General features: G+C 38.5%; 1 protein-coding gene across 1 annotated transcript; it reads right to left on the reverse strand.

Annotated features, from left to right (window-relative positions):
• Positions 1 to 1,409: 1,409 nt before the first annotated feature.
• Positions 1,410 to 27,241, reverse strand: LOC145979980 (MTRF1L release factor glutamine methyltransferase-like). Its single transcript, XM_083112918.1, has 6 exons — positions 27,141 to 27,241; positions 17,834 to 18,217; positions 9,546 to 9,634; positions 6,968 to 7,169; positions 3,812 to 4,029; positions 1,410 to 2,211 (listed from the first exon to the last, which is right to left on the reverse strand). The coding sequence occupies exons 2-6, from the start codon at positions 18,170 to 18,172 to the stop codon at positions 1,962 to 1,964; spliced, it is 1,098 nt and encodes a 365-aa protein (XP_082969044.1). The 5' UTR covers positions 18,173 to 18,217; positions 27,141 to 27,241; the 3' UTR covers positions 1,410 to 1,961.
• Positions 27,242 to 27,626: the final 385 nt, after the last annotated feature.

Here is a 27,626-nt window from a genome sequence, read left to right on the forward strand (position 1 = left end):
TACATGATTACTACGTTATTACAATAACACAACTATTACGTTCTATGTAACAGCGTATTTCTTGGGAAAAAAAAAACACAACAGATTGATTTATCGATTACAAAATTTAGTATTAAAAAAACCAATCTGGAGGTCGCATATACTTACCAATTAATATTGTGAGATTCTCTATCATTTGAACATATAAACCTGTATACCTTTAGGGTCATTTCATGTCAAATCATCCAGAATTTTGAGAAAATGTCACCCACCATCCTCGAATTTGATGAAATTCGGTACACTTATAGAACTTTTAATGCTGATTACAAAAATTACATGTTTTTTTAGATTAATCATGGGGTTCAGAAGTAACGCGCTTTCTAAATTCACTGTGTACACCATTTGCGGCTTCACTTTGAATGGCACGCATTAGGTTATAAATGATAGTATCTTCTCTCAGGTTTGCCGTAAAAACATTGTTTTCACTATACTCTGAACAAACGAAAACTTGAAGTTTTTATGGCAAACCTGAGAGAAGATACGATCATTTATAACCTAATGCGTGTCATTCAAATTGGAGCCTCATGTGGCGCACACGGAGATTTTAAAAAGCGTGTAACTTCTGAACCCCTTAACCAATCTTAAAAAAATGACATTTTTGTAATCAGCATCAAAAGTTCTATGAGTATACTGAATTTCATCAAAATCGGAGATGGTGGGTGACACGGCCTGGATGATTTGAGGTGGAATGACTCTTCACCAAATTTAAGTCCTTATCTACCCCGAGTCTATTGCGTACTTTATTCCAAAAGTTAAAAAGATTCTTGCTATTGAAGCTGACGATGCTGTAACTGAACAAAGGCAAACAAAAAATTCACAGAACCCATTGGACAATTTTGATGATTTCTCGGCTTTTACTTCCATTATTTTCCACTACTTTGCAGAAGAAAATTGTTCTATGATGCTATCCTGCATCATTGACAGTGCGAATCCGTACCCTTAATCCTGAAAGCTATAATGCCGGGAAGGGTGTCATTCTTCTGCTGTTCTTTCTTGTTCACAACTTAGGCTACATCCCATGCATTTCGGATCCATCATATTGTCCAATAAATGAAATGGTTGAACACCCTAATCAAACCTCATTTTGAAATGACTGTGGTAGGCTTGTAGCACTTCTTAATTTAACAAATCCAACCATACTTCAACAGCAAGTGATAATGAAGTACACTCAAGTTGGAAATTATCTAATGCAGAGCAACAACAGATAGCTGTTTCTCCAAGTGCAAAGCCTCAGTGTAAATACCCACATTATTTAACATTTTTGAAATAATTTATCAATTTCATCTTTGTGTTCAATACAATACAATACAATACAATACAATACAATATATTTATTCATCGTTAGACATTGTACAATGCAATAGATGTCATCAGTTATTGGTTACATATTTCCTATTTCCCTATATTTATGGTAATTAGCTAAAAACTTCTTCACACAATCAAGATATGAATTCCATCGAGTGTCATTTGGAATTTGTGGCTTCAGTCCATTTTTTCTTTTAATCACCCATGTGCGTGATGTGTATTTCGAAAATACTTCTGTACCTCAACGATGTAACTTAGAACCGACTGATGTGAAACATCTTTTTCAACCAAAGAACCAGAGAATAAAGGATAAGAAAATAACATTTCTATGGTTTAGCAGTTTCTTGTGGTCTGCTAGTTGATGTGCCGGGTGGCTAAGTGCAGTGGGTAGGTTGAGCAGCAATTACAAATGTGAATTATTACATGTATTCACATTTTTTTAATAAAAGCTCAACAAAACCCAATTAAACCTGAATAAACCCAATTAAAAAAAAACAATTAAACCCATCTGGACCCAGGTGGGTTGGGTTTTTTTAAACCCTGAGCTCAGGTCATCGCAGACAATTGATTTTGGAGGGATATGATTTCCATCTCACCTATCCGTACCTTACAACTTGTTAAACACCATCCACTTTTTGAACTTCAACATAGCGTTCTTTTCCATTAAGATCTTTCATAGATTGCACAAACTGCAATTGTAGAGCTGGTTCGCTCTTCAACCACTCGTCTATCAATTGTGGATGAGATGGATTCACTTCTAAAAGTATTTTCCCATGTTTTACCAACCATTCTGAAGCCAAGTTCAGAACAAGTTTGATCACACCAAGACCATCAACCCCTCCATCCATTGCCTGCAGGTCTTCATACCTACAAGTACAAAGAATGTGGCATTTAATGTCAACAATCTCTTACAGAGGCCAATAAACGGAAATGTACTGCTTATAGGCATGCTACGGGAAGCAATGATAGCTGTGGGAATGGCTAAATTAGAGGGTTAGGAAATCTAATACAAGAGCATCAGTTGAGACAAATATGGCACTGTCTTCCACACATCACAGAAAGTAACGGCATACTCGAAATAACAAAAAGAATATCTCATATGATCATATTTATGATAATTATATTATATATTATTATATTATATATTCCTGATACTACCATGACACCAAATTTCAACTATGTTTGCCTAATTTGCAATTATTTTGCAATTGATGATCATATGATCATATTTATGATAATTATTATACAAGGTTCCTATTTGGATTGACAAAAGAAATTCCCTGGCTTCATGCTTTCCAGACCACTCTGAGGTGCTTAAACATACAAATAACCAAGTTTTGAGTGTTTTATACTTTACTTGCTATACAAGAGAGTAAAGGTTATTCAACATTATTTTTGTTCATTATTTTGAACAAAATATTTTAAAAATACATAGAATATTTCCCTTCAAGAAGAAAAAAATAAGTGGAATTTATTTTCATTTCCATACTCTGGATTTAATAACTTGGTATGACTTAAGATGACCCGACCCCTCTCCGATTTTCATCATATTTGGCATACTTACTAATTGAGGCCTGCTAATGACGAATCTGAAGTTAAAATTTGTCGGAAACGTCTAGAAATTGCAAAATAATTGCGAATTAGGCAAACATAGTCATGTGTCATGATAGTATCAGTAATATATATATTCCCTTGTGAAACAAAAAATTTTGCGAAAATCGACGGTTTCCATTCCGAAAACTAATGCCTTATTTTCTCATTTTGCAATTTCTAGACGTTTCCGACAACTTTTAACTTCAGATTCGTGATTAGGAGGCCTCAATTAGTGAGTATGCCAAATATGACGAAAATCGGAGAGGGGTCTGGTCATCTTAAGTTGTTCCAATAACTTTTTAAGGATTTTGGATGCACCTTTGAAATTCCTGGACTTTCATATGACTTTTCCACTCCTATGTTGTTTTCCCTGACGTTTCCAGGAATCCCAATTCAGTGGGAACGCAGTTTCATGTGTAAAGTTATTTTAGTTCATGTAGTGCAATGTGCTTGTATCTAGGATGATCTATTTGCTGTCTCTATATTGACAAAACACACAGACTACTGATTAAGCTGCACCATCTCTAAAAATAATAATAAAGGTGAGGATGGTATAATTATGAGGAGAAATAGAGGCCATCGTAAAAAAATACTTTTTGCTATCCCCTCGTATATTTCGAGTTCATGTGAGAATCATGAATATTCTAAAAATCCAGGCTACTGAACACGTTAAGACATGTAAATCTCTGTGAAGTTAGGTATGATGATGAGATGGGCCGAAAAGAATATCACCATGTCTGCTTAAATAAAGACCCATTCTATTCTATTCTATTGCTACTCGTAATTTACGATCTGTTCAGAACTAAACTAACAGATCAGGAACCATGTGATTCTTCTTTCAGAACCTTACAGAATGATGAAATATTGTACTTACACCATGATTTCAGGTGGTAAATTAAACATGTCCTTCCTAGGAACGTACGGAGGGTTGCTCACAATCAAATCGAACTCTCGCCTGCCCACTCCTTCCAAGCCCTCGGCAGTCAGTTTGGCTTTGATTATTTCTAGCCTGTCCAATACTCCGTGCAGGGAAGCGTTTTGCTTTGTTACGTTGCAGGCCACACTGCTTTGGTCTATGGCAGTGCATCTCACCTGAAACAAAAGAATTGAACAGAGTCAACCACCAAATATTAATTTTCCACACATACAATAAGTAATAACAAGTTGTTGGTGTGCACTTTGGATGTACTAATTTTAATTTTAGAGTAAAGGTAAAGATCCCCATGCCATGAAGGCACATTTAGGGGAGGTGGGGATGGGGCCCCACATATTCTCAATCTTGCCCATTTTGGAGGTGATGTGATCAGCATCATGCTCCAGCTGCCTTCATCCCAAAGGTACCCATTGATTTGAGGCTTGATGAGTGAAAGAGCCACTTTGTGCAGGGACATGGCCAGAAAAATTCCAACCTAAGATCACCTAGCCTGGGAATCGAACCTGGGTCTCCTGGTGGCAGTCAGATGCCCTAACAACTAGGCCATCGCAGCTTTTGATTTTAATTTTAGAGTACAAAATTATGTTGGCCCAATACACAATGAGAAACATTTCATGAAGATGCATAACACTAGCATATTTCCTCGATAAAGAAACTGCCTATAGGAATTAAAAAAAAAGGTAGATGAACAAAATAATGTCTTTATTAAAAATAAAACATTTCTTTCTAAAAACACTAAAAATGCTTACTTGCGATTAGCGAGTAGTCCAATGTTGATGAAAGCAACATTTCAGGGTAACTACTTTTTCCCTTCTTCAGGCTCTTCGTGGCATTGGAATCATGACACATCACTTATCATAAAAAAACACAGGGATTACTTAAAAGGTGCATGGTTAAAAAATGATTAGTGAAAGTAGTTTAATCCTTAATAAAACTCCCATATTATGTAAAACCACCATTGGGTATAAGGTGGAAAGAGCATGACAAAGATATTGAAGAAGGAGTTCCCAGAATGGGCCTTTTGGAGAAGAGGGAGGTTATTGGGAAGGATGTGCAGGAATGTTTACGAGGCCGCTTACATTTGTAAGGATAGACATCAAAAATTAAACAGGGATGACGACAACGTTGACGATATCTGGATTAGAATGTTTAAAAAATGGGATGAAGGCAAAAATAAAAACAGAATGGGATTCCATGTTAAGCCAGAGGTTTTACGTGCTACACAGCAGACAGGAGACTTGAAGGAAATGGGGGGGGGGGAGAGGAAGCAGAAGACGTTGACAGCTTCCTGCATTCCGCTGATAACCAGTTACAAGTATGGACATCGGTCAGTGAGACGTTTTAACAGATTGGGAGTAGACTTTTTGTATTGCACCACCGGGGCTGCTTAATGGTGGTTTTATATAAAATGGGAGTTTTTTAAGGATTAAACTACTTTCACTAATCATTTTTTAACCATGCACCTTTTAACCAATCCCTGTGTTTTTTATGATAAGTGACGCATCATGATTCCAATGCCACGAAGAGCCTGAAGAAGTGAAAAGTAGTAACCCCGAAACGTTGCTTTCATCAACATTGGACTACTCGCTTATCACAAGTAAGCAATTTTAGTGTTTTTAGAAAAAAAGGTTTCTTTTTAATAAAGACATTATTTTGGTTATCTCAAGTGAGTAATATGCACCTGTGCTAATATGTGTTCACAAACCGATAAGGGTGGATGAATCATACATATTCATAAAAACAATGACAATAGCAGATTATTTATAGAAACATTGGATCAGCATAATTGTAGACAATTTGGACTGCAGTCCAGTAGTAAGATATATGAAAATATACGAAGGATTAAAGTTGTTAAATTTTTAGTTGGGCATCTATGTTCAATTTTTGACAATGGCACCATTTTTATATGTAAAAAAAGTATTTTAAAAAAGCATGTTACTACTCGTAAAATCAAGTTTTTTGAATATAACTTCGAATTTTGCATAATTTTTAGGATAATTAGATTATGCAAAAGTACCCATGGAAGACCAAAATGCCAGAAATGTATTCTCTCAGCCCTGATACATATATATAATGTCGGTAACAGTTCCATATATCGGAAACACATTTCTTCATTTTTACAGAAGAAACTACTTACAGAAATGAGTTTCTGCAAGCTTTCCAATGTTCGTAGAAGTATTTTCTGTCATGGTGGAATCTATTTGACCAGGAAATCATGTATTTTTCAAGAGAAATAACTCATCGACGAACAATTGCCATTGCTTTCACTACGTGAACTGCATGCTCCGCACGTTCGATGACGTAACCCACTGACAGTGTTTCAAACTCCTTTTTTTTTTTACTATGCTTGTCTAACCCAACCAAACCTAACCTAACCTTATGGAAATGGTTTGTGAGGCTATCTGTGAATGGTCCGTGGGGCTAAACGTGCATGGTTCGTGGGGCTATCCGTCAGCTATTGTGCATAATGGTTCGTGGAGCTATCTGTGAATGGTTCGTGGGGCTTTCCGTCAGTTACTCAGGCTATCGTCAACTACCCGTGCATAGTGTATAATTTCCACCAGTGACGAACACGATAGTAGGTATTTTTCGGTGAAGAAGGTTGAAACAATGCATACCCACAACATGAGTCAAGATGTGCCCGCCATATTGTGTGTTCCGGAAGCGAAGAAAGGAATAAAAAAAATGCACTCAGAATGTGAAAAATTGTGTTTGTTTTCGTGTAAAAAGCATAATGGCACCTTGAACTATGTTATGCAATACACAATTGGTAAGTACGCACCATGCGAAACACAAAATTTCCGATTTTCATGTGTTTCCGATATACAGAACTGTTACAACAATGTCTTCAAACAATTTCCATATTTTAAAATCATTTAAATGTTATATTGAACGGTAATTTTTCTTGCAAATTGACCGAATTTGTTCTCTCAATTCATGTTATAAATTAAGTGTTGAACATCAACATCTAGATGCCATAAAATAGGAACCAGATTTTGCTGAATGTTACTGAATTTACTAGCTTTTTCACTGCATAAAGCTTTTAAAACAGGAAATTCAGTTTATAACTATTTTTATTGACATAAAATTCGATACCTGAGGATTCATTTTAAGCAGTGCTATGCTTATGGCACCAGAGCCACATCCTACTTCAAGGAAATGGAAGCCTGGCTGCAGATGCGGAGATACGACGTCAATGAACTTCTCGGTCTCCGGCCAAGGAATAAACACGGGAGGAGTGAACTTGAGCCGAAGGTCACGGAAATTCCCCTCCCCAAGTATGTACTGCAACGGCATTCTGGAAAATAAATCAACACATATAATACTTTGTGGACTGGCTTAAAAATATTGTTTTTCTTTATAGTCTCCTTTTTCTACTGTTAACCAAACCTTTCTGAAAACTACAAAATGTCCTCTTTCCACAGATACATAATATGTTACAATTCATATACATTACCTCACATTTATGAATGCTTTCCTGTAACAATTTTTTGAAAGAGAAAAAAATAAAACATTGTAATGAAAGTTACAGAAAACATATTTTCAATATGTAATATAGAAATAATTAATAAAAAATAACCTAAACAACTCTTCAGATTGAAATTCGACAGTAACTTTGAAATCCAAAGCAGAATTGTCATGAAGATTGATTTGATATGGTTTTAAGTCCACTTTATGCACAGAAAGGCTAATTGAGACTGCATCTACAGTTTAATGTGGGATCCGTACCACTACATGCCTCCACCAGGTATCAAACCTGGGATCCTTTGATTACAAGGCAACAATTTTACCACCAAACCATCAGGAAGGTCCTATCATATAACAATTTTCAATGCAACTTTACATAATTGTAGGAATATAATAGGTCATTTTAGATTATTGTGGTGAGCACAGTGACGATCTTTTGTGTAAAATTTAAATCATCTTAGTTTTAACTATCATACACTAAAGATTAAATATGAACTAACATCACTCACCCATATCATGTAATCACATCATATAGATGAAATGTAAGAATTTACTAAAAGATTTCAAATTCAGTACAAATACTTAATTAAAAATATCTACGAGGGGCATCCGGAAAGTAGTACCCATTTTTTAATTTAAAAAAACAAACTAAAAAGTATTTTTTGACAAAACTTTGTAATTGTTAACAAAAATGTTTAAACTACTTTTCTACATAGTCACCATGTACATTTAAGCATTTGTCATAACGTGTGATGAGTTTTTGTAACCCAGCCTCATATTCTTCTGCTGCCAGTCCATTGAGAAAAGTAGTCACCCCTTCTTTCAGTTTCTCATCACTGTTAAATTACTTTCTTCCCAAAAAGTTATTTAGTTTTCCTGAAGGAGCCAGGTCTGGAATGTAGGGTAGATGGTTGAAAATTTCCCACTTGAATTGCTGGAGAAGTTCCTGTGTTTTCCCAGCAGCATGATGAATTTGTCAACTGCACTCAGCAGTTCGTCCGTAATGACAGACGGGCACCCTGAACGTTCGTCATCATGGACGTTCTCATGCCTCGAGTTAAAGTTTCGACACCAGCGCCGAACAGATGACTCATCAATAACATTGTCTCCATAAACCTCCTTTAATTGACGGTGAATGTCAGCACATGGTCGCACACTCCTGGCGTTGAAAAATCTGATCACAGCCCAAACTTCACAAGTGGCGGTGTTTTCAATTTTTTTGAACATTGTAAACACTCACAGAAACAAAAACTACTTGTACAATGGCAGCTCTACGAAATTTCGTACACACTGAGCAGACAGTCAACTGAAGTCGTCTGACCTTGAGAGGCAGCTACTCGCATCACTAGCGCTCCACATGGCACGAACAGGTACTACTTTCCGGATGGCCCTTGTAATTTTACTAAGGTTCTGTCAATGATGAGAAACCATGACATTAGCCATGCAGGACGTATGTTCTAAAATAGGATGTGCGCTGGGTAAAAATACCCACAATCAAATTACTTCTTAAGTCTGAATTTGATTTGTTTTAAAGCACATAAATAGTAAGTAATACCTTCATTGATTAATCTATTTTTATTAATTTTGAAAATTTGCACTGAAGCACACAATTGATAAAAATTACAAAAAAGAACATGTTGATATTCCAAACTGAAATGTATGAACGTGTCTTAGGTGTCTCTATGGCCCTGTGAGCAGAACAAACCGAAAATTCAAGGTTCCGACACTCGGAAAGGTTCACTGAAATGGTACTGAGAAGGGTGGCCTGAGACACTCATCAGAGGTGATCAAAAATATATATTTCAAAATCAGCTGGGTAAATTTTATCCATATGTGCATCCTTACAAGCAGTGGCAGCGATTGGGTCCCAAAACTGAGGGGGGGGGGGCAAGGTTTCAAAACTAGGGGGCAGAGAGTATATTTCCCTTTGTAGATAAGATTTAGCATAGTGCTGGGGCAAAAGTGGCGAAAATTGGGGGGCAACTGCCCCCTCGCCCCCCTAATTGCTTACAAGTTAAATGTAGAAATTTCAGCAGATATGAAGGTTTAACCAAGACTTGAACCTGGGTCTCAGGCATACTAAGTCAGCCTTCAATTTTTGCTGAAATTTCTACACAGTACATCTCCTATGTGTACTGGAAGGTAACGTGACATTAAAGTATTGACAATGTGTTTGCATTTCATTTTACACACGCACAAAAGTTACCTTGCCTTTCTGCACTCACACATCCTGTTCACAGTGTTCAGCTCCTCCTCTGTTAGTGTCCTATTGGTATGTTTGTACTCGTCTACTTTCTACAAAGAAAAACTGAAATTACTCTCAGTTATAACTATTCCAATACAAAGCATACATAAGTCAACGATAGACACGAGATGAAATATAGTTACTAGTGAACGGATTTTAAGGTGCAGCACCTTCCAAAAAATATAGCTGTTTTCATACCGATTGTTTGAGATATGTATTATAGTTCAAGTAAAATGAACACACTTTGTTGCACCTTTTTGTGAGGAGAGCACATTATTTACCTTTTTAGTGCCACGGTAGCTCAGTCGTTAGGGCATCTGACTACCATGGGAGAGACCCGGGTTCGATCCCCAGTGGGGGAGAACCAGGATTTGTTTCCACCTGTTCAAGTGGCTCCGTCACCCACCCAGCATCGTATAAAGTGGATACCTGGAGGAAACTCTGGGGGTAAACATGGCCAGGGGTGGGGTGCTGATCAAGGAAGTGTGGGGCTATAACCCCACACCACCTATATGCCTTCATGGCATGGTGCTTAGCACAGGGGAGCACTTTACTTTTTTTTATCCCCTCTTTGATGCTTGCATCAGCATCTTTTCCCTTTTGTGTTTTGTTAAAAAATTAGACAGAAAAATAAATAACTTTCAATCTTCTTGAGCAGCTACATAAAATCCTACGCAGTCTCATTTCGAGGAGCAGAATGAGAGATATAAAATGGTGTAATATAATCATTGCAGCCCCAATACTTCTCAAGGTAATGCAACAAACCCCACAAGAGAAAACACATACTTTAATAAAACCTATTCAGAAGAACCACAGTTCTCTATGTGGTCCGTGTGTATTACGAGGGTGGTTTGAAAAGTTCTCGGAATCACCACCAGATGTCAGTGCTAGGACAGCGAGGTTCCCGCATAGTAATAGGCCATCCTTTATTAATAAACACGTGGCACGTCAGTGTTCTGGGTAGAGATCTGTGGTGCGGACGTCACTTTGTAGTTGTTCCCGTGCAGTGCTTTGTGAAGATGGAAAAAAATCGAGATTCGAGCGGTGATTAAGTACTTCGTAAAGAAAGGTATGAAAGCAAAGGAAATTCATGCCGATTTTCTGAACACACTGGGGGACTCTGCTCCTTCATATTCAACTGTTGCAAAGTGGACAAACGAGTTTAAATTTGGTCGGGACAGCTTAGAAGATGATCCACGTAGTGGTCGCCCAAAATGTGCTACTACCCCAGAAATTATTGAAAAAGTGCATAAATTGGTCATGGAGGATCGCCGACTGAAAGTGCGTGAAATTGCTGAAGCTATAGGAATGTCATCCGAACGGGCGTATCACATTTTAACAGTTGAATTGGATATGAGAAAATTAACTGCAAGATGGGTGCCGCGACTTTTAACACTTTTAACGCATCAGAGTGGACGTTTCCGAACAATGTTTGACTCGTTTTAAGAGAAACCAAACAGATTTTTTGTGCCGTTTTGTGACGACAGATGAAACGTGGGTCCACTACTATACCCCAGAGACAAAACAACAGTCAAAGCAGTGGAAACATGTTGATTCACCACCACCAAAGAAAGCAAAGGCAATACGGTCGGCCAGAAAGGTAATGGCGTCAGTGTTTTGGGATGCGAAAGGGATTCTGTTGATCGATTATCTTCCCACTGGTCAAACAATTACGGGACAATACTACGCTAATCTCCTCGACCAACTAAAGCATAAGATACGGGAAAAGAGGCCAGGTTTGGCAAGAAAGAAAATCATCGTGCATCAGGACAATGCGCGCCCTCCCACAAGTGTCGTTGCCATGGCAAAAATTCATGAACTTGGTTACGAATTGTTGCCACATCCGCCTTATTCGCCTGATTTGGCTCCCTCAGACTTCTATTTTTTTTCCCAAACTCAAAAGTTTCCTCGGTGGACGGAGATTCTCTTCAAAGGAAGAACTAATAGCCGAAGTTGACACGTATTTCACAGGCCTGGAGGAATCTAATTTTCGAGATGGGATCAAGGCATTGGAACATCGCTGGACCAAGTGCATTAGTGTACAGGGAGAATACATTGAAAAAAAAAAATCACTGTTGTAAGTCGTTTCTTTCTATTCCATTCCGAGAACTTTTCAAACCACCCTCGTATATACAGAAGGTGCAGAAAAAGAGAGTATTGAATAAAGGCATACTATTATCAGCTTTTTTTGCACCTTTTTGAAAACATTTTCAGAGCCTTTTTTTCCCTTTCCTTAATAATTACATACAAAAAAAATCATTCTGCATGCAAAAAATGGTTTGTGTGTTTTCTGTATCACATGTATCATTAATGAAATAATAAACATGCCATTATAAACTTTTGCACTGTTGCTAGCTGAATTTCAAAATCTGCAGCAATATGGCATATTCCACCATATATTAGAATGTATTCCATGGTTATTCACACTGTTACCAGTTGACCCTTCTTTGGGAAGGCCACTACGGCACAAGAAATAATTATTTTTAAACGGATCCTGTATTAATTACTAAATCAAATGTTTTAAGATCACACAATTTAAATGTATAGTTTATCTTAGTTGGATTCACGGCTTTCTTAGCCCGTATTTCCACCGACAACAAAGAAAGAAATAAAAAAGCTGGCTCTTCAATTATTCTTAGTTTTACCTACGTCTAGTCCAGCATGTACTACGTGGAAGTGAGGTTGACATTCAGGTGACTTCCGATGTCGCCCGTCTCATCATATATCATACAATTAATTGACGGTGTTTTTAATTTTTACAAGTTGTTATACACTGTCTCTTCTTATTATGTAGAACCTTTGGTTATCCTGGGTGGGTGCTAGCTTAACTGGAGCAGTTCAGGTAATTTCCACTGAATACAAGTAGCTGGCCATATTGTCGAGCAATTTTTACTAATTCAATCATAGTTTCAGTTTTACGTTCTTTATCCTATTTCCCAGTTCTACAATGCATGCTGACAAACAGAATGCATTTATGAGCACTTATTGTCCCAGTGAGGTAATAAGGTGATGAACTTGGAGAAAGAAAAGAAACACTTTCTTCTCTTTAACTACAGCTCACTGCTCATGAGAAGAACCCCAAACGAGGGGAGATGGGGAGCGGAGGTGAAGGGAAGGAGCAGTCCATTTGCAGATTTTAGGGGTAGCAGAAAGCCTTCCGCTGCGGTCTGGTATCCTTTTGGAAGTGCGTGAGAGTTGATTTGCATCAATTACGCAGAGTGTGTGTCCGCAGCAACAGTTTGCTGATTTTCTTTCAGTAGCCAGAATACTTTTGTATTGCTTATCATGTACAAGGTAACCAAAAGAGTTCTTGCCGTTCTAGAGCAGTGATAAAGAAAGAGCAATACAGTGGACGGTACCTTAAGTTTCGAAGTAATCTACATCAGAATCCAACATCTTTTGCCAACGTTCCTGCAGTAGCACAATACCCTGGTGATAAAACTCGGAGGGCTTGGATGCACAGAAGTCCGTGAGTGCATTCCGCAGGTCTCACTCATTTGCGAAGGATCTCCCACGAACTTGGTTGTCGAGGGAATGTAACAGGTGGTAATCTGTTGGTGCAAGGCCCGCTGAATATGGTGGATGGCACAGTGTCTCCCAGCCAAGTTGCTGAAGGGTCTCCCAGGTCCTCTTTGCCACATGTGGTTTGGCATTGTCGTGCAGGAACAGCACACCCTTGCGATTCACCAATGCCGGCTCCTTCTGCTGCAATGCACAGTGCACCCTTTGCAACTGCTGAGAGTAGAGGTCAGCAGTGATAGTCTGACCAGGTGGAAGGAGCTCATAATGCACCACTTGCCGACAATTCCACCATACAGAGAGCATAACCTTTCGTGGGTGCAGAGGTGGTCTTGAGGTGTGAGGAACAGGGTCATGTGGCGACAACCAATGTCTGGTATGCTTGGGAGTGTCATAGAGGACCCACTTTTCGTCACCAGTGAGCAGGCGATTAAATATGGGTGTGTTCAGGTGCCGAGTGAGCAAGGACAAACAGGTTGTCACTCGTTGTTCCTTGTTGGCTGCCGACAATGTGTGGGGTACCCATTTGCTTAACTTGTATGACTTCCCTATTCCATGCACGTGCAGTCTGACTTTTTCAGCGGAAACATGGAACCTTTCTGCAAGTTCATCACACGTTAGACCACTGTCCTCCTCAATGGCTGCTTTCAGGGCCTCGTCATCCAACACATGTGGTCGTCCACTGCGAGGTTCATCCGAAAGGCTCCCATCTCCCGAACGGAATTTCTGGAACCAATGCCTAGCAGTGTGTTCGTTCACTGCATTCTCCCAAATGCCTGGCAAATGCGGCGACTTGATGTGGCAGCTGACAGGCTCACTTTAAAGTTATACAACAAACGCACGCGAACAAGCTGCTTCGATACCTCCATTTCTCTTCGACACTGGATGAGCTATGACTGCTGTGTGTGCACAATGTGCCTATATTACTGACAGTCGATGGTCAGACTAACTCCCGATCGCTTGCCAGGCACGTGCGTCATTTCGTTTCCTCTCTGTGAGTGCATGATTAATGGGACGTCAAAAACGGCTGGAACTTTTTTGGTTACCTTGTATTTCAAATAATTTTAAAAATAATCTATGGCATTTGGTGAGCTTATATATCACACACCCCTGTAAAACAATTTCACACCATTTCCGTATAACTAATAATAGGACTCATTATAGGTATATGTCTGAATATTCTAATATTTATTCACTATACCCGTAATATTATACGGTTGTGAAACTCGGTCTCTTACTTTAAAAGAATAACATAAATTGACATTCTGCCTTGGAGTTGTTTCTTCCAGGCCTAAAGTCAGGAAACCATTTTTGTAAGGTAAGTAGTTACTAAAATCACATTTGCGTTTCGGCATGGTTCACTTCTCCACTGCCATGTAACAACTAAAAGAGTACAGCAGTTAAAAACTATTGTTTATTTCTGAATTCTGATGTGAAACTCAAATCAAAGAAAGCCACGGCATATCGCATATTCTTACCTATTGTTAGAAACTTTCTGATCACCATGAGCCATGGTAGATATCACAAATGCTTTGAAATCAAAACCTTACGCGATGAGCGGCGACAAGAGAAGTGACGCAAAAGTCCAACATTTTTCCTTTGTTGGAAGAAAAATTTCTTGGCTTCGCGCTTGTAATTGAGTGTGTCGTATTTCTTTACTTCGAAATTGAAGACGGAAATAATATTAACAATTATTATTAAATGACATTTTGTTACTAATCTTGAAGTTAAGCAGTTGTCTTTATCACAGAAAAGAGAACATTTCCAAATTTTCCTAAAAAGCTGGTGGACCATTTTTAGGACTCGAAAAAGAGGATTAGTTCAGGTAAAACAGGACGTCTGGTAACCCTAAATGACTTGTATCACTGCACCAGTTACAACGAGCCCACGTGTGTTTCTTACTCAGGGTGCACTCCTTTAACCCTAATAGTGGAGTCGCCTGTCGCTATGTCACTGCACTTCCGTTGGGGATCATCTCCTGAGCGGTGAGTTGTATATTTCTCACGTGGTTGTGCAAAATATGGCAATTTACTATATTCATGTTCTTATTCTTGCAGCATATTTGATAGAAAACTCTGCCACACAATGATAAGAAGTACTTTTTTTCTTTTAACTCCATCTTACCCTGAAACAAACTGTTCTTTCATATTGCACAAGACTGTCCAATAATTTCTGTTACAGTACAAATTGGAATCATCATCATTACAAGTCTATCATAATTGATTACAAAAACTTAGCTGTAGAGAGGGCTGCATTAGTATTACAAAGCAAATTGACCATCACTGTGTTTATTCTCTTTGCAAGAATTGAAACAAACCTCCCAACATCTGGTGCACCAGCATACCCAAAAATCTATTCCTTAAAAACACGTCACTTGCAAGAGAAAAATTAATGAAAATAGTCGCAGACAATTAGTAAAAAAAAAATAAAGGGTGCGGCAGAAATAGTAAACTGGTTTTTAATAATCCATGGTTTCGTTTGTTGCAGAGTGATTGTTGCAGGGAAGGGGCAGGCATGAAGCGGGTATCTTGGAAAGTAGGTGGCAAGTGTATGTTCCGTCATTGATGTGTGCAGTTAGCCATGGAGCGCTGAACAGTGGCGGAGCATATTTGTGCTGTAGAGTGTTTAATTTTGAGTGTCTCTCTCACCAAAACACAGAGAACATTTCGACTACAACTGAATCGCGTGATGCACCTTCTCCCGTTGCTATACATTGGTGGGTAAGACAATGGTGTGAAGACCGTAGCGTGAAGAATAAATCACCACCTGGCCAACCACGGTCAGTGCGAACAGTACAAAATGTGGCACGCGTCCATGTCTCTGCAGTGCGGAGTCCATGCAGATCAGCACGTAAACATATTTTAGCGTTGCAGATATCGGACCGAAGAATTCTGCGAATGTTGCACGTAGACCTTAACTTTCACCCATGCAAGATGCAAGTTGTGCCACGGCTGTCAGATCGCCATAAGCTGGCCCGTGCGGAATTTTGTCAGCAGATGCTGGCATTAATAAGGCAACATCTGACATTGCTAGACACGTTGACATGGGCGTCCGGAAGGGGGAGCAAGGGGGGGCCGTGGCCCCCCCTGGAAAATGAAAGTCAACCAAAAAATATGTATTTCACATGCATAATTTCATTTTAGCCACAATAATATGGGTTAATTATTGCATGAACACCATAAATTCAAATTTAAGCAATGTTTTTTAGGGAACAACACTATTTTTGTTGAAAATTTGCCTTCGTTTGGCCCCCCTGGAAAAAATACCTTCCTTGCCCCTCCCTGGAAGAAATCCTGCGGACCTCCATGCACGTTGATGATGAGTGATGAAGCACACTTTCATCTAACAGGAAGCGTTAATAAGCAGAACGATTTAGTTGTTGTCGAAATGTTCTCTGTGTGTCGGTGATAGAGACACTCCTAATAAAGCACTCTACAGCACAAATATGCTCCGCCACTGTTCAGCACTCCATGGCATACGTCACTGACGGAACATACACTTGCCACCTACTTTCCAAGGTACCCGCTTCATGCCTGCCCCTTCTCTGCAACAATCACTCTGCAACAATCGAAACCATTGATTATTAAAACCAGCTCATTATTTCTGCTGCACTCTGTACTTGAGCATCCCAGTGAACTACCAGGGGTGGTTAAGGGCCGATGACCCAGGTGACTGCCCTGAGGATTCCCCTTGAGTAGCGCCACCAAAGGTGAGTTTTGAAAAGATTGATTGATTGATTGATTTAGTTTATTTTACTTTGCGTTTTGTGCCTCTTGGCTAATTTGCGAAGATGGGGATGAGTGACGAAATGATGAAATTGATGAATGGACATTCACAAACAACCAAGCCCGACCGGGATTCGAACCCGGGACCCTTGGTGTTTTAAAAAGAGTTGGATTTGTAGAGGCAAGTATTAATTCAAATTACTGGTGCAAAACATAATAAATACACATATATTGTAAAATAATGTACCAATTTAAGCTAAGCGAGTCCTGTTATTCTGATAGCATTATGTAGGTATTAAATACATACATACCTGCAATAAAAGTTTTCTTTTACAATAACACTTAAAGTATTTTTAAAAAATAAGGCTATTATTTTTCGTAATTAAAACCATAAATATATGATATGGTCGAGCTAAAAATTTCAAAAAATGCAGGTTCGACCAGGACTTGAACCTGGACCTCTGGCATACTGTGCCAATTCTCTACCAACTGAGCAACCAAGCCCACTTTGGCTTCTTCTGATTATTTGCTGTTGCCGTTTTACCTGTGTGAAGTTGTCGCTGCCAGTGTCGCCACAAATGATCTGTTGCCTTTGAAACACCGATAATGTTGACAGTGAGACAACTCCACACAGGTGAAACAGCAACAAATCAGGCGAAGCCAGGGCTGGCTTGATAGGTCAGCTGGTAGAGAAATGGCACGGTATGTCAGAGACACGGGTTCGAGTCCTGGTTGAGCCTGCATATTTTGCTAAAATTTCTGTGCGTGCCGAATCGTAACATGGTCAAAGTTTACATTGAAGAGATGTGGAAAGTTAGGGGGCAGCAGGATATAAGGTAAGGGAGGGAGGCACAAAAAATCCACATTGTCTGGGAAATTTTACCTTGAGCTGTACCTGTGTACTACACATGCTGGTTTCTTACAATGAAAAATGCCACTCCCAAAATCCTGAAAAATGGCACTTATGACTGAAATAATTAACAAATAAATGAAAACATAACTTACACTTTTGCTGCCAAAAACATGAGCAAGAATATGTTCTACAGATTCCTGAGCTTCATCAATTCCTTGCTCACTTAACTTCAACACCCAGTCTTTCAAAACTTCATTCACTGCCACACACTTGACACTTGTACTGCAGATTTGTTTTGCATGCCATCTATTATACACTGACGACGAGAGTTTCATCTTATTCAGCTGTGACAGGCTGCAATTCCACTTTGGCAACATGTGAAACAAACGGGAGTGTGAGATGGATGTCGGAGAATGCAGATAACACTGATTAACTGCACCTTTCAGGAAATTCAGGCATTGATTACTATGAATTCTTGAGAAAAGCTTCATTTTGGGGTAGTTTTATATTATTTTGATAACTTTCTTGAAGGTGCCCTGAAAAGATAGTTAAGACACTATATGAGAACATGAAAGATACAACAATTAGCATCCGTGATATATCCAGCCAACATTAATTTCTCAACACTTTTTATCTTGCTGGCAACTAGTTCTTTAAAACTGTTAGAACAAACAAATATGTATTTATTTACCAAGTTACGGAAGGTAGAAGATGCTTCGGAAAATTAGGTCTTAAACTTCTCCATTTACACTCAAGTCATTATCCGTTTCATGCATTATAATTTCACTGCTAACTGTGAGACGATCCCAATTCTGACAAAAATTTAATATTTGAGTTAGTTTCTGATTGAAATACTCTGTTGAAATTGGCTGAAACAGCCAATTGAGCATTATGTACACAGTCTTCTTTCTTCTTCATAATTCTTGTTGATAAAACAAGTGCAGTAGTTTGTGCTACTGAGATGGACATTGCTAACATTTTTACCTAAAACCATCTTCACTTATTCTTGTTTATGTTACAGTTTCAGTGTAAAATGGCTAATACAAATGCTATATCTGAAACTTGGAATAAATAAATAAACTAGTTCATTTTGATATTACCTATTGCAGTGACCTTAATTATAGAAATTACTGGATGAGATATTAATATTAATTACGTATCAACTGAAATGTTAGCATGATAGAATGAGCAACAAGACGGAATGAATGGTGTTACCAGTCACAGATTGGCAGGTGCAAATGTGTCTATTGCACAGAAATACAACAGATATACAATTTGGTTACGACCAGGGTGGTATCTGTATGGGGGGATGGGGGAATTCCCCATCTGGATACTTGTGTCCCCCTCTCTACTTGATAAATTTTATCCGGGGGGGGGGGAGGGTGAAACAACAAATTATTGCAACTTTAGTTACAACTGGAAGCTCCAAATGGCAAACGTAGATGTGGCCTCAAGTGCTGGGACATTCCTGGAACTGTCAAACAAGTTACCAGGGTTGAAGACCTCATCCCCTCTTCCCTTTCCTTTGTCCATGGAATTTGGCAGGAAAATGCCACCCCAATGAATGTGAAAGTTATAAATGAGTTGTCACGTGACTCAAACATGTCATCACAGAACGTCTGTATTTGTATGAGTGGAACAGTAGTACAGAGAGAGAGCCTACATGGAATTTTTGACATGAGCATGATAGCCCTTTATGAAATCATTTTTTAAAGAACAGTGGGAGTTTTTTTTAGAACAATGAGCTAGATGTCTTTGTGAAGCTAGAATGTTAGTGAAAAAAAGTGAGTATTACATGTTTCAGACTCTGCAATATCTGGAATCTGCGTTCAAAATGAAACGAAATCTGATAAAGCTGCTGGTGAAGGTTGCGATGATCAAAGGATCAGTTCTGAAAATTTGCAAGTGCATCTACAGGAGAAGGCAGAAGTAGTAAAGTGGTGAGTTACTTTTGATTGTTGGTTGCCTGTAATCAACAATTTAACAAATGGAAATTTCATGGGCATGGCTTGATGTATCTAGTGATGAAGAAACACATATATAATCTTTCCCCACTGAATTAAAACATATTGGTGAGTTAGAAGGTGGTATCCTTTGTTAGAAATATTTTTTCGTTTCAGCATACACTGTCAAGTTGGTAGTTTTGTAATTTTGTAGCAAACTAAACATATTTATAATATATCATGACTAAAAATACGGAAGAATCGATATTGAATTGATCAGTTCGTTAACAACAATTGATGATAAAATTACGTTCATAATGATTGGCGTTAGATATATTGTAGTGGAAATCGCTCTTGTCTTGTATTCAAGAGATATCGGACTAATTAGGCGTAACTTGGCAGGGGCACTTGCCCACCTAAGTTTTCAGAATTAACAAGCTAATGGGACTTGTGTTAAGGTTCTGGGACCTGAGAAGCAAGTAAAGGAGTAATTTTTATGATTTCTCAAATGCAACAGTAATTTAGCAAAGTAGTCTTGGGTGCTGTTTCTATTCAATACAAAACTATTTGATTCTCCCCCTCCTCCAACCTCAGTTATGCCAGTTAGATTCACATTCTCAAAAGTGTTACGTACCCAATAGGACCAAGTAATGTAAATAGTTTGCCAAGGAGGAATAGAGATGGCAGCACCAGGTGGGCAAGATTAAGAATTGGCATAATATATGTGAATAACTTTATAAATAAGAACAAAGCAAATTGGAAAGATGAAAAACAATAGAATCTACTATAAGAAGATAAAGAATAATTATAAAAGAAATACATTAATATATATAGTCGATAAATCAAATCAGTGATCATATGTAAGTTAATAAGAAAATTAAAGAAGTCAAATCACTGATACAAGTACAGGTATGTATCTTTGAACAGATATTGCATCTGTCTGATTGATTTACCATTCCCATAGCGGAAATTTTGTGTACATCAGTGGCGGCTCGTTCCAATCGATGCCCCACACACTTTTGGTTGCACGTTTCAACCCTAGCACCTACTTGGATGCGCATGTCAATCGTTTGCACCAAGTATACACTCTGTTGTACCCAGTTAGTGTTGGGGCATTCCAATTGCAGCCGCAAGGGAGGATATTAGTATTATTCCCAAAGCTTAAAGGAAAAAATTTGGATAAAGGAATTCATTAAATCGTCAAAAACATAAATAAAAGGAAATCCAGAGGGAAGTTCACAAAGAAGACAAGAAGGAAGTCCAGATCCAGATCGTCCACTAAGAAGGAAGTCCAGATCCAGACATTCCATTAAGAAGGAAGTCTAGATCCAGATCCTCCATTGAGAAGGAAGTCCAGATCCAGACATTCCATTAAGAAGGAAGTCTAGATCCAGATCCTCCATTGAGAAGGAAGTCCAGATCCTCTATTGAGAAAGTCAAGATCCAGACCCTCCATTGAGAAGGAAGTCCAGATCCAGACCGTCCATTATGAAGGAAGTCCAGATAGAAGAATATTCAAATAGAGAAAAGAAATAATAAAAAGCATATTGAGATGAAAATTGACTGTAAACGAGAATTACAGAAAGAAGTAGCTTATCATGTAAATATTCTTACTCCATGTATCCTGTGTTTAAATTATATATTCGTTTAAACGTCTCCATTAGAAGGCATCCTGTCTGGTTTCGTTGTCTACAAAGAACCCTACCCTGTAGATATTCTAGCTAAGGTTTAAGATTCATGCACCTTGCACCAAATAGAGGCAGCAAAAGTTAGGTCTCAGATTAGATTTCTGGGGGTGGGTGTCAAAATATCACTTTAAAAACTGTAGGCCCAGTCACGATTAGCTGTTCTGATCATAAAGTGTAGTTGGCCTTTTCTTTCTGTCAAGATACAAATTAAATCTGTAATTTTTCAGCAATTATTAAATATGTCTTGCTCCAAGTTTTTTTTTTAGTTGAATTACATAAAATGAAGTGTGGAGTGAGGCCATTTACTATTTAAAATTGTTGACATCCCCCCCCCAACCCCTTTCCTCTAGCGGTCTCAAAGGCACATACATACACACATATGTATGTACAGAGGCACAACCACAAATTTTTGTCTGGGGAGGGCAAGTACCAGGATATTCGTACCAATAATAATAATGTTAATAACAATAATGTTGCAATGTTATAACAACATTATTGTTATTACTATTATTATTGATTTGCTTTATTTTACTTCGCTTATTGCTCCACTTCTGGATAATTTGCGAGCATGGGGATGAGTGATGAGATGATGAAATTGATGAATGGGCACACACAAACATCCATGCTCAAGCCGGGATTCGAACCCGGGACATTATTATTATTATTAGTAGTAGTAGTAGTATCAAATACGTTACCCTCGTAAAGTTTGCAAAAGGGGGTAGAAGTTGATGCCAAAGCATTTGTGTTCGAAGAAACGACTTGAATTATTTTTTCAACATGTTCAATTTCGCATTAATAATGGAAAACAAGCACAGAAGCTTTTGAAAGACATAAGATGCTTGATAAATGCATTCCAAATGTACTGTAATTCATTTTTACATTAACATGTAGGAACTTTCTTGCACGATATTATGTTTCACATTATGCAACATGCAGTGACGTGGACACTAAATTCTGTACGTATACAAAGTTTCTTTAATACATGTATATACACAACATATACAGGGGGGTCCAAAAAAATGTACTCACCGTTTGATAGTCCATATCTTCTGACAAAATTGACTTGTGGGTACATTTTTTGGCACTGAGAGAGAGTTATGGTAGATGTTCAAAATGACCACCAGCAACTTGTAAACAACTCCGATGGCACCGAACTGCAGACAGTACTACGGCTGTCAGTGTATCTGGCATAATGGCAGCACATGATGCTATTATTTTTTCACGTAGCTCGTTGAGTGTAGTTGGATTTTGTCGATACACATCATCCTTGACGGTCCCCCGCAGGTAGAAGTCCAGTGGTGTCAAATCAGGGGACCAAGGTGGGTACTCAAAGGCACCACGTCGACCTATCCACCGTCTGGGGAGAGTGTCATCCAGGTACAACCTGACATGCGATGGTAGTGAGGTGGGGCTCCATCTTGCTGCAGGTAAAACATTTCATCGCCAAATAGGGTTCGGATGGCAGGCAAAATCCTTGACTGAAGCATTTCGAGATACACCTCACCGGTTACGGTACCCTCGAAGAAGAAGGGACCAAACAAACCACGCGATGACAGACCACACCACACGTTAAGCCCCGGTAGATTCACTGCCTTCTCCACATAAACGTGAGGATTGACGGGCGACCAGTAGACACAATTGTGGCGGTTCACAGTACCGTTAAGTTTGAATTGTGCCTCGTCAGACCACACAACTGTCCCTGCAAATTCCCCATCCTCGACCCTACGATCCGGATCGTCCTCGTTGATCGCGTGTAGCAGTCTTGGAATGTACACTTTCCACTGTGCACCCTTCAGAATGCATCTTACGCTAGACTGGCTCACCCCACTTTCGCGTGCTCCCTGGTTCACTGATTTTTGTGGTGATCGGGTGAAATGTTGCAACACAGCAGCACTGGACTCTGGACTTGTAGCTGTTCGTGGTTGATCGGATCTTGCCTTGTGCACATCACAGGTGCACATCATGAACAGTTCTGTCGGATTTGAACTTATCACGAATACGGGCTATTGTTCGTCGTGTTGGAGGTCATGTTCCAAACTCATTCTGCCACTGCCGTTGAACCTCTTGAATGTTCTCGTACTTCCAGAACCATTTCAATACAGTCTTGCGTTCCACAAATGATAACCATACTGCAGCCATTGTTGCTACTAGACTGCAAAGAGAATTCTCTGGCGTAATCGCTCCAACACTCGCGCATGCGCGGCGCAAATTGCCAGCGCCACCTACCCGCGACAAATTAAACAGTTACACTACACGTCCACATGAGATTAGTATGTGTAAATCTGTTTGTTTCGAAATTATTGCGTTACAAACAGTGAGTACATTTTATTGGACCCCTCTGTATTATTTAAACACATTATACAACCAATTCATCCATCTTGGAAACCAACAGCACAAATTACATAGTCTCTCCTTTTCCTCAAAACAATTGTTCATGCATTTGAAACAAAATCAATTAAGACAAGTTTTATTTCTCTGTCTGGTAATTTACAATGCATTACAGAGAACAATTATAAATTGCGAGCGAAGCAAGGAAGAAAATTTTTGGATCCAATTTTTTTGCAGGCTGAAATCAATATTGATTTAATAGGGAGCAAATAATTTCACGGGATGCCAATGCATTCTCTCTTTTACAACTTTTGTGCCTCCCCGATGGTGCACATTCGCCTTGTGAACAAAAGGGTCCCGGGTTCAATACCCAGTGGAGGAACATGGCACCGTGATTCGGATCCCACTTTAGACTGTAGGTTCAGTCCCGGTTAGCCTCTCTGTGCGTAAATCAATGAATCAATTTTACAACTTAAATGCATGCAGATCGTTCGGCAACCAGGGCCGACTCCCGCCGGTCCTAGCTACAGTTCCGAACTTGATAAGACCAAAAAAAAGCAGGCATTGCGAGCAAGAAAATTTTACGAAAAGTATTTTTTTTTTGTATCAGTTGTTGAAGTTGTGAGAGGTAATTGCCCCCTGCAGGCACACTCAGCCATCAATGTTTGCCTACAACTAATTTTTGTCCAAGTTTGGGGAGGCAATGCCCCCCCTGTGGATAACCCACCTATTAGCAACTGCGCATACTATAAGAAGCTGTGCATCACCCTATTCAAAACATCGCTAAATCATGTGAGAAAACAGGAAATGGGAGACAGAGTGTAAGGAATTGTTATTGATTCTATGGAATGTTCACAACGTTGATAAAAAAAATCATTTGCTAACTTACGCTGTACTGCAATTTGAACTTAAGATTCTTCAAAATTGCATACATGCAAACTTAACTGGGTTGTAAGAGTCCCATTGAAAGTCAATGGATTTGTTACAACCCAGAAGTGTTCGTGACTGTACATGTGTATGTGCGAGTATGTAGTAAGCTGTCTCTTGACAGTCAGTAGAATCCCCCCAAGGAAATTTCTTAAATACCAAACTGGTTACAACCATGGACATCTGGAAAGGGGGCAACGGCAAGAGGGGACATGCCCTGCATCCAGAAAATGAATGTCAACTTTAAATTATATATTTCTCCGAATATAATTGCATTTCAGTCACAGTAATTTATATTAATTACTAGACGGGCGTTGCAGGTAGATGATAAATTCAAACAATGAATATTTCTTGAGGGGGCAACAGTATTATGGGGGTAAAAATGCCTTGTTTTACCCCTCTGAAAAAAATCTGCGGACGTCTATGGCTACGACTATCATAATCTCAAACACCACAGGGATGGCACGGAAGAAGTTAAAATTGTAAATCTTTTTTTTTGGTACTTTCTGCCTCTTTCCTCAATGCCCATAAACTCTCCTTGGTAAGAGTACAAAATAAGGATGGGCAGATAAGTCATTCAACCACCTTGTCTACATTTACAAACTGCCAAATAAAAAGTTTATTTTGAATGCATAAAATATTACGCCTTGTATTTTTACATTGAACAACTTCCGTCACAGCCAGAGCTTATGCTAGTTACATTTTCTTCTTTTTTTCTCTCTGACCCTATCAAACAAAACACTGTCGACTTCGACCACAGTTCCTGTATTTGTAGGATTTTTTTGTCACTTTTCCAGCTCCCATGTAATACGATACACGACACTACTAAATCTAGATTCTTACACGTTTACATTTTTTCTGTTTATATTTCAATGACATTTGTGTGCATATCCATATAAAAACCAAATAAGTGGTGTGGATAAATCTGATGAGAGATATATTCGTGATTAAAATTATCCGATATGCCATCTGGTGAGATTTTCAGGAACCACTCCACGTAGGACACTTCACTGCACCTCGCCATGTTGAAGCCGTTCAAAGCATGAGGAACATGCGAAAAAGTAATGTATACTGTTGTTTTTTGCTCTAAATCGTTTGGTGGTTCAGGACAAGTGAAAAGCTTACATGTGTTTTCCACCCCGTGGAATCAACAAACAAAAAAAAATGTTTAAATCAGGGAAAACAGAACTGATTGATAAGATTGGCATCACTGAAATGCAGCAAGGAAATTACGAAGAATGTACGAGTCTGTTCACTTTATTTTCCGAAATAATCTTTTGGAAAGATCATTTTTTATTGCCATCAAAGTAAGTTTTAAATTGTTCTTTATGAATATAACATTTTTTTTAAAACAATGTATTATGTATGTAATTTGGAACAGGTGCAAGTCGATTAAGTGCGAAGGTAAAAATAGTTTGAGAATTAATTAATGTCCGTAATCATAGAAGTAAGTCAGAAAATCATAATTGACGTGCTAATGTTGCTGTTTCATTCAGTATGTCAATTTTTAGTGAAGACTGAAGATAATCTCAATGAAATTGTTGTTATTGTTATTATTATTATCATTATCCGATGTTGTTATTAACCAGCCCAGCCTGCCTCTTTGGGGAAAAAACTGCAACGACATGTTTACATTTACTTCCTGGCCAAGCTTTGCAATGCAGGTAAATTGCTTTATTTTCAAATCATTTCTGAGAGCCCCAGTTAGGCAGTTACAACCGAGGTGCAGTGCAGATGAAACAGCACCGCTTTGAAAAACCAGTGCGTATACATTACTTTGGTCTCCGTTTTCCGCGTTATTTTTATTATCATAATTAAATGCTTCGCTCTCAGCACAGCTTCACCTTGGTTTAGTTCCTGGATTTCACATCACATTCACAATATTTAAATATAACGCGTAATTTAAACGTTCCTTCCATACCAGCAATGTCAACACACTGCTTTTACGTACTACTACAGCGCTGTAGTACTACTACTTAATGTAAACTAATGTAAACAAAGATCTATCGTACGTAGAGTGGCCATATTGGAAGCGACACTAGCGCTCGGGTGGTAATTTTAATCGCGAATAGGAAATGGAATTTTTAATCGTATCAGATTTTTATATAGTATATTTCGTTGGTGTGAAAATTGTTCGAATTCCAAGAATAAGTGTTGCGCATCCGGATTTTCTTTATCACATGCACAATTTTGCAAACTGAATATAGAAAGAAAAAAGTTTTACATAATCCCTCTCAAGAAAATAACACTGAGCATACATTTATATGTTTTATTTTATTATTTTATATTATATCTGTATCTCATACTATCTCTTGTATCTTATATTATATTAGGCCTGTAGTTTTATAGATGTATTCTAATTGTACATGTACAACGTGACAATTCCAAACTTTTGTAAAAGTTGAATGGATGCTAATAAATCAATCAATGAATAGAACCATGGGTCTTTAGATGTAAAGTCTGCTGTCCATCTATACGTATTACCCACAACCTTATATTGATCTTGCACCATTAGTTCCATAGCAGATTAAAATAATATCTCTGTCGGTTTCTGGTACATTATTAACACCTACCTGTTTAATTTCATACCAGTCGACTTTGAGAAACATTTACAGCGCCCCCGTCACCAGAGAGGAGGAGAGAGCACAGATCACACACACACATATATACATATATATCCCTTAATCTCTACTTCTTCTTCTTTCACATGACCCCACAGCATGACCCTGTCAACAATCTTGTCGACTTTTGACATCGTTACTGTTATTGTATTTATTTTAATGTTTTTCTTCCGGAATTGATAGTCACTCAAATTCTCCAGAATCACAATCATAAAACGATTATATGAATAATCTACTTTTATCCTTTTGCTGTTTTTTTTTCTTTTTTTATAAAAATCACTTTATATTTCGAGCATATGCATACAGAATCCATATTAGTGGAGGGGATAATTCTGATAGAAGGGAACAGAGTGATATGGGAAATGGATACTACCTTCTTTAATGCCAGCTCTGACTAACACACTTAAAGCAATAACTGATAATACCCTGTATCAATCT

This window comes from Lepisma saccharinum, chromosome 27 (assembly GCF_977018435.1).
Source record: "Lepisma saccharinum chromosome 27, izLepSacc3.1, whole genome shotgun sequence".
In the NCBI taxonomy this organism is placed as follows: Eukaryota; Metazoa; Arthropoda; class Insecta; order Zygentoma; family Lepismatidae; genus Lepisma; species Lepisma saccharinum.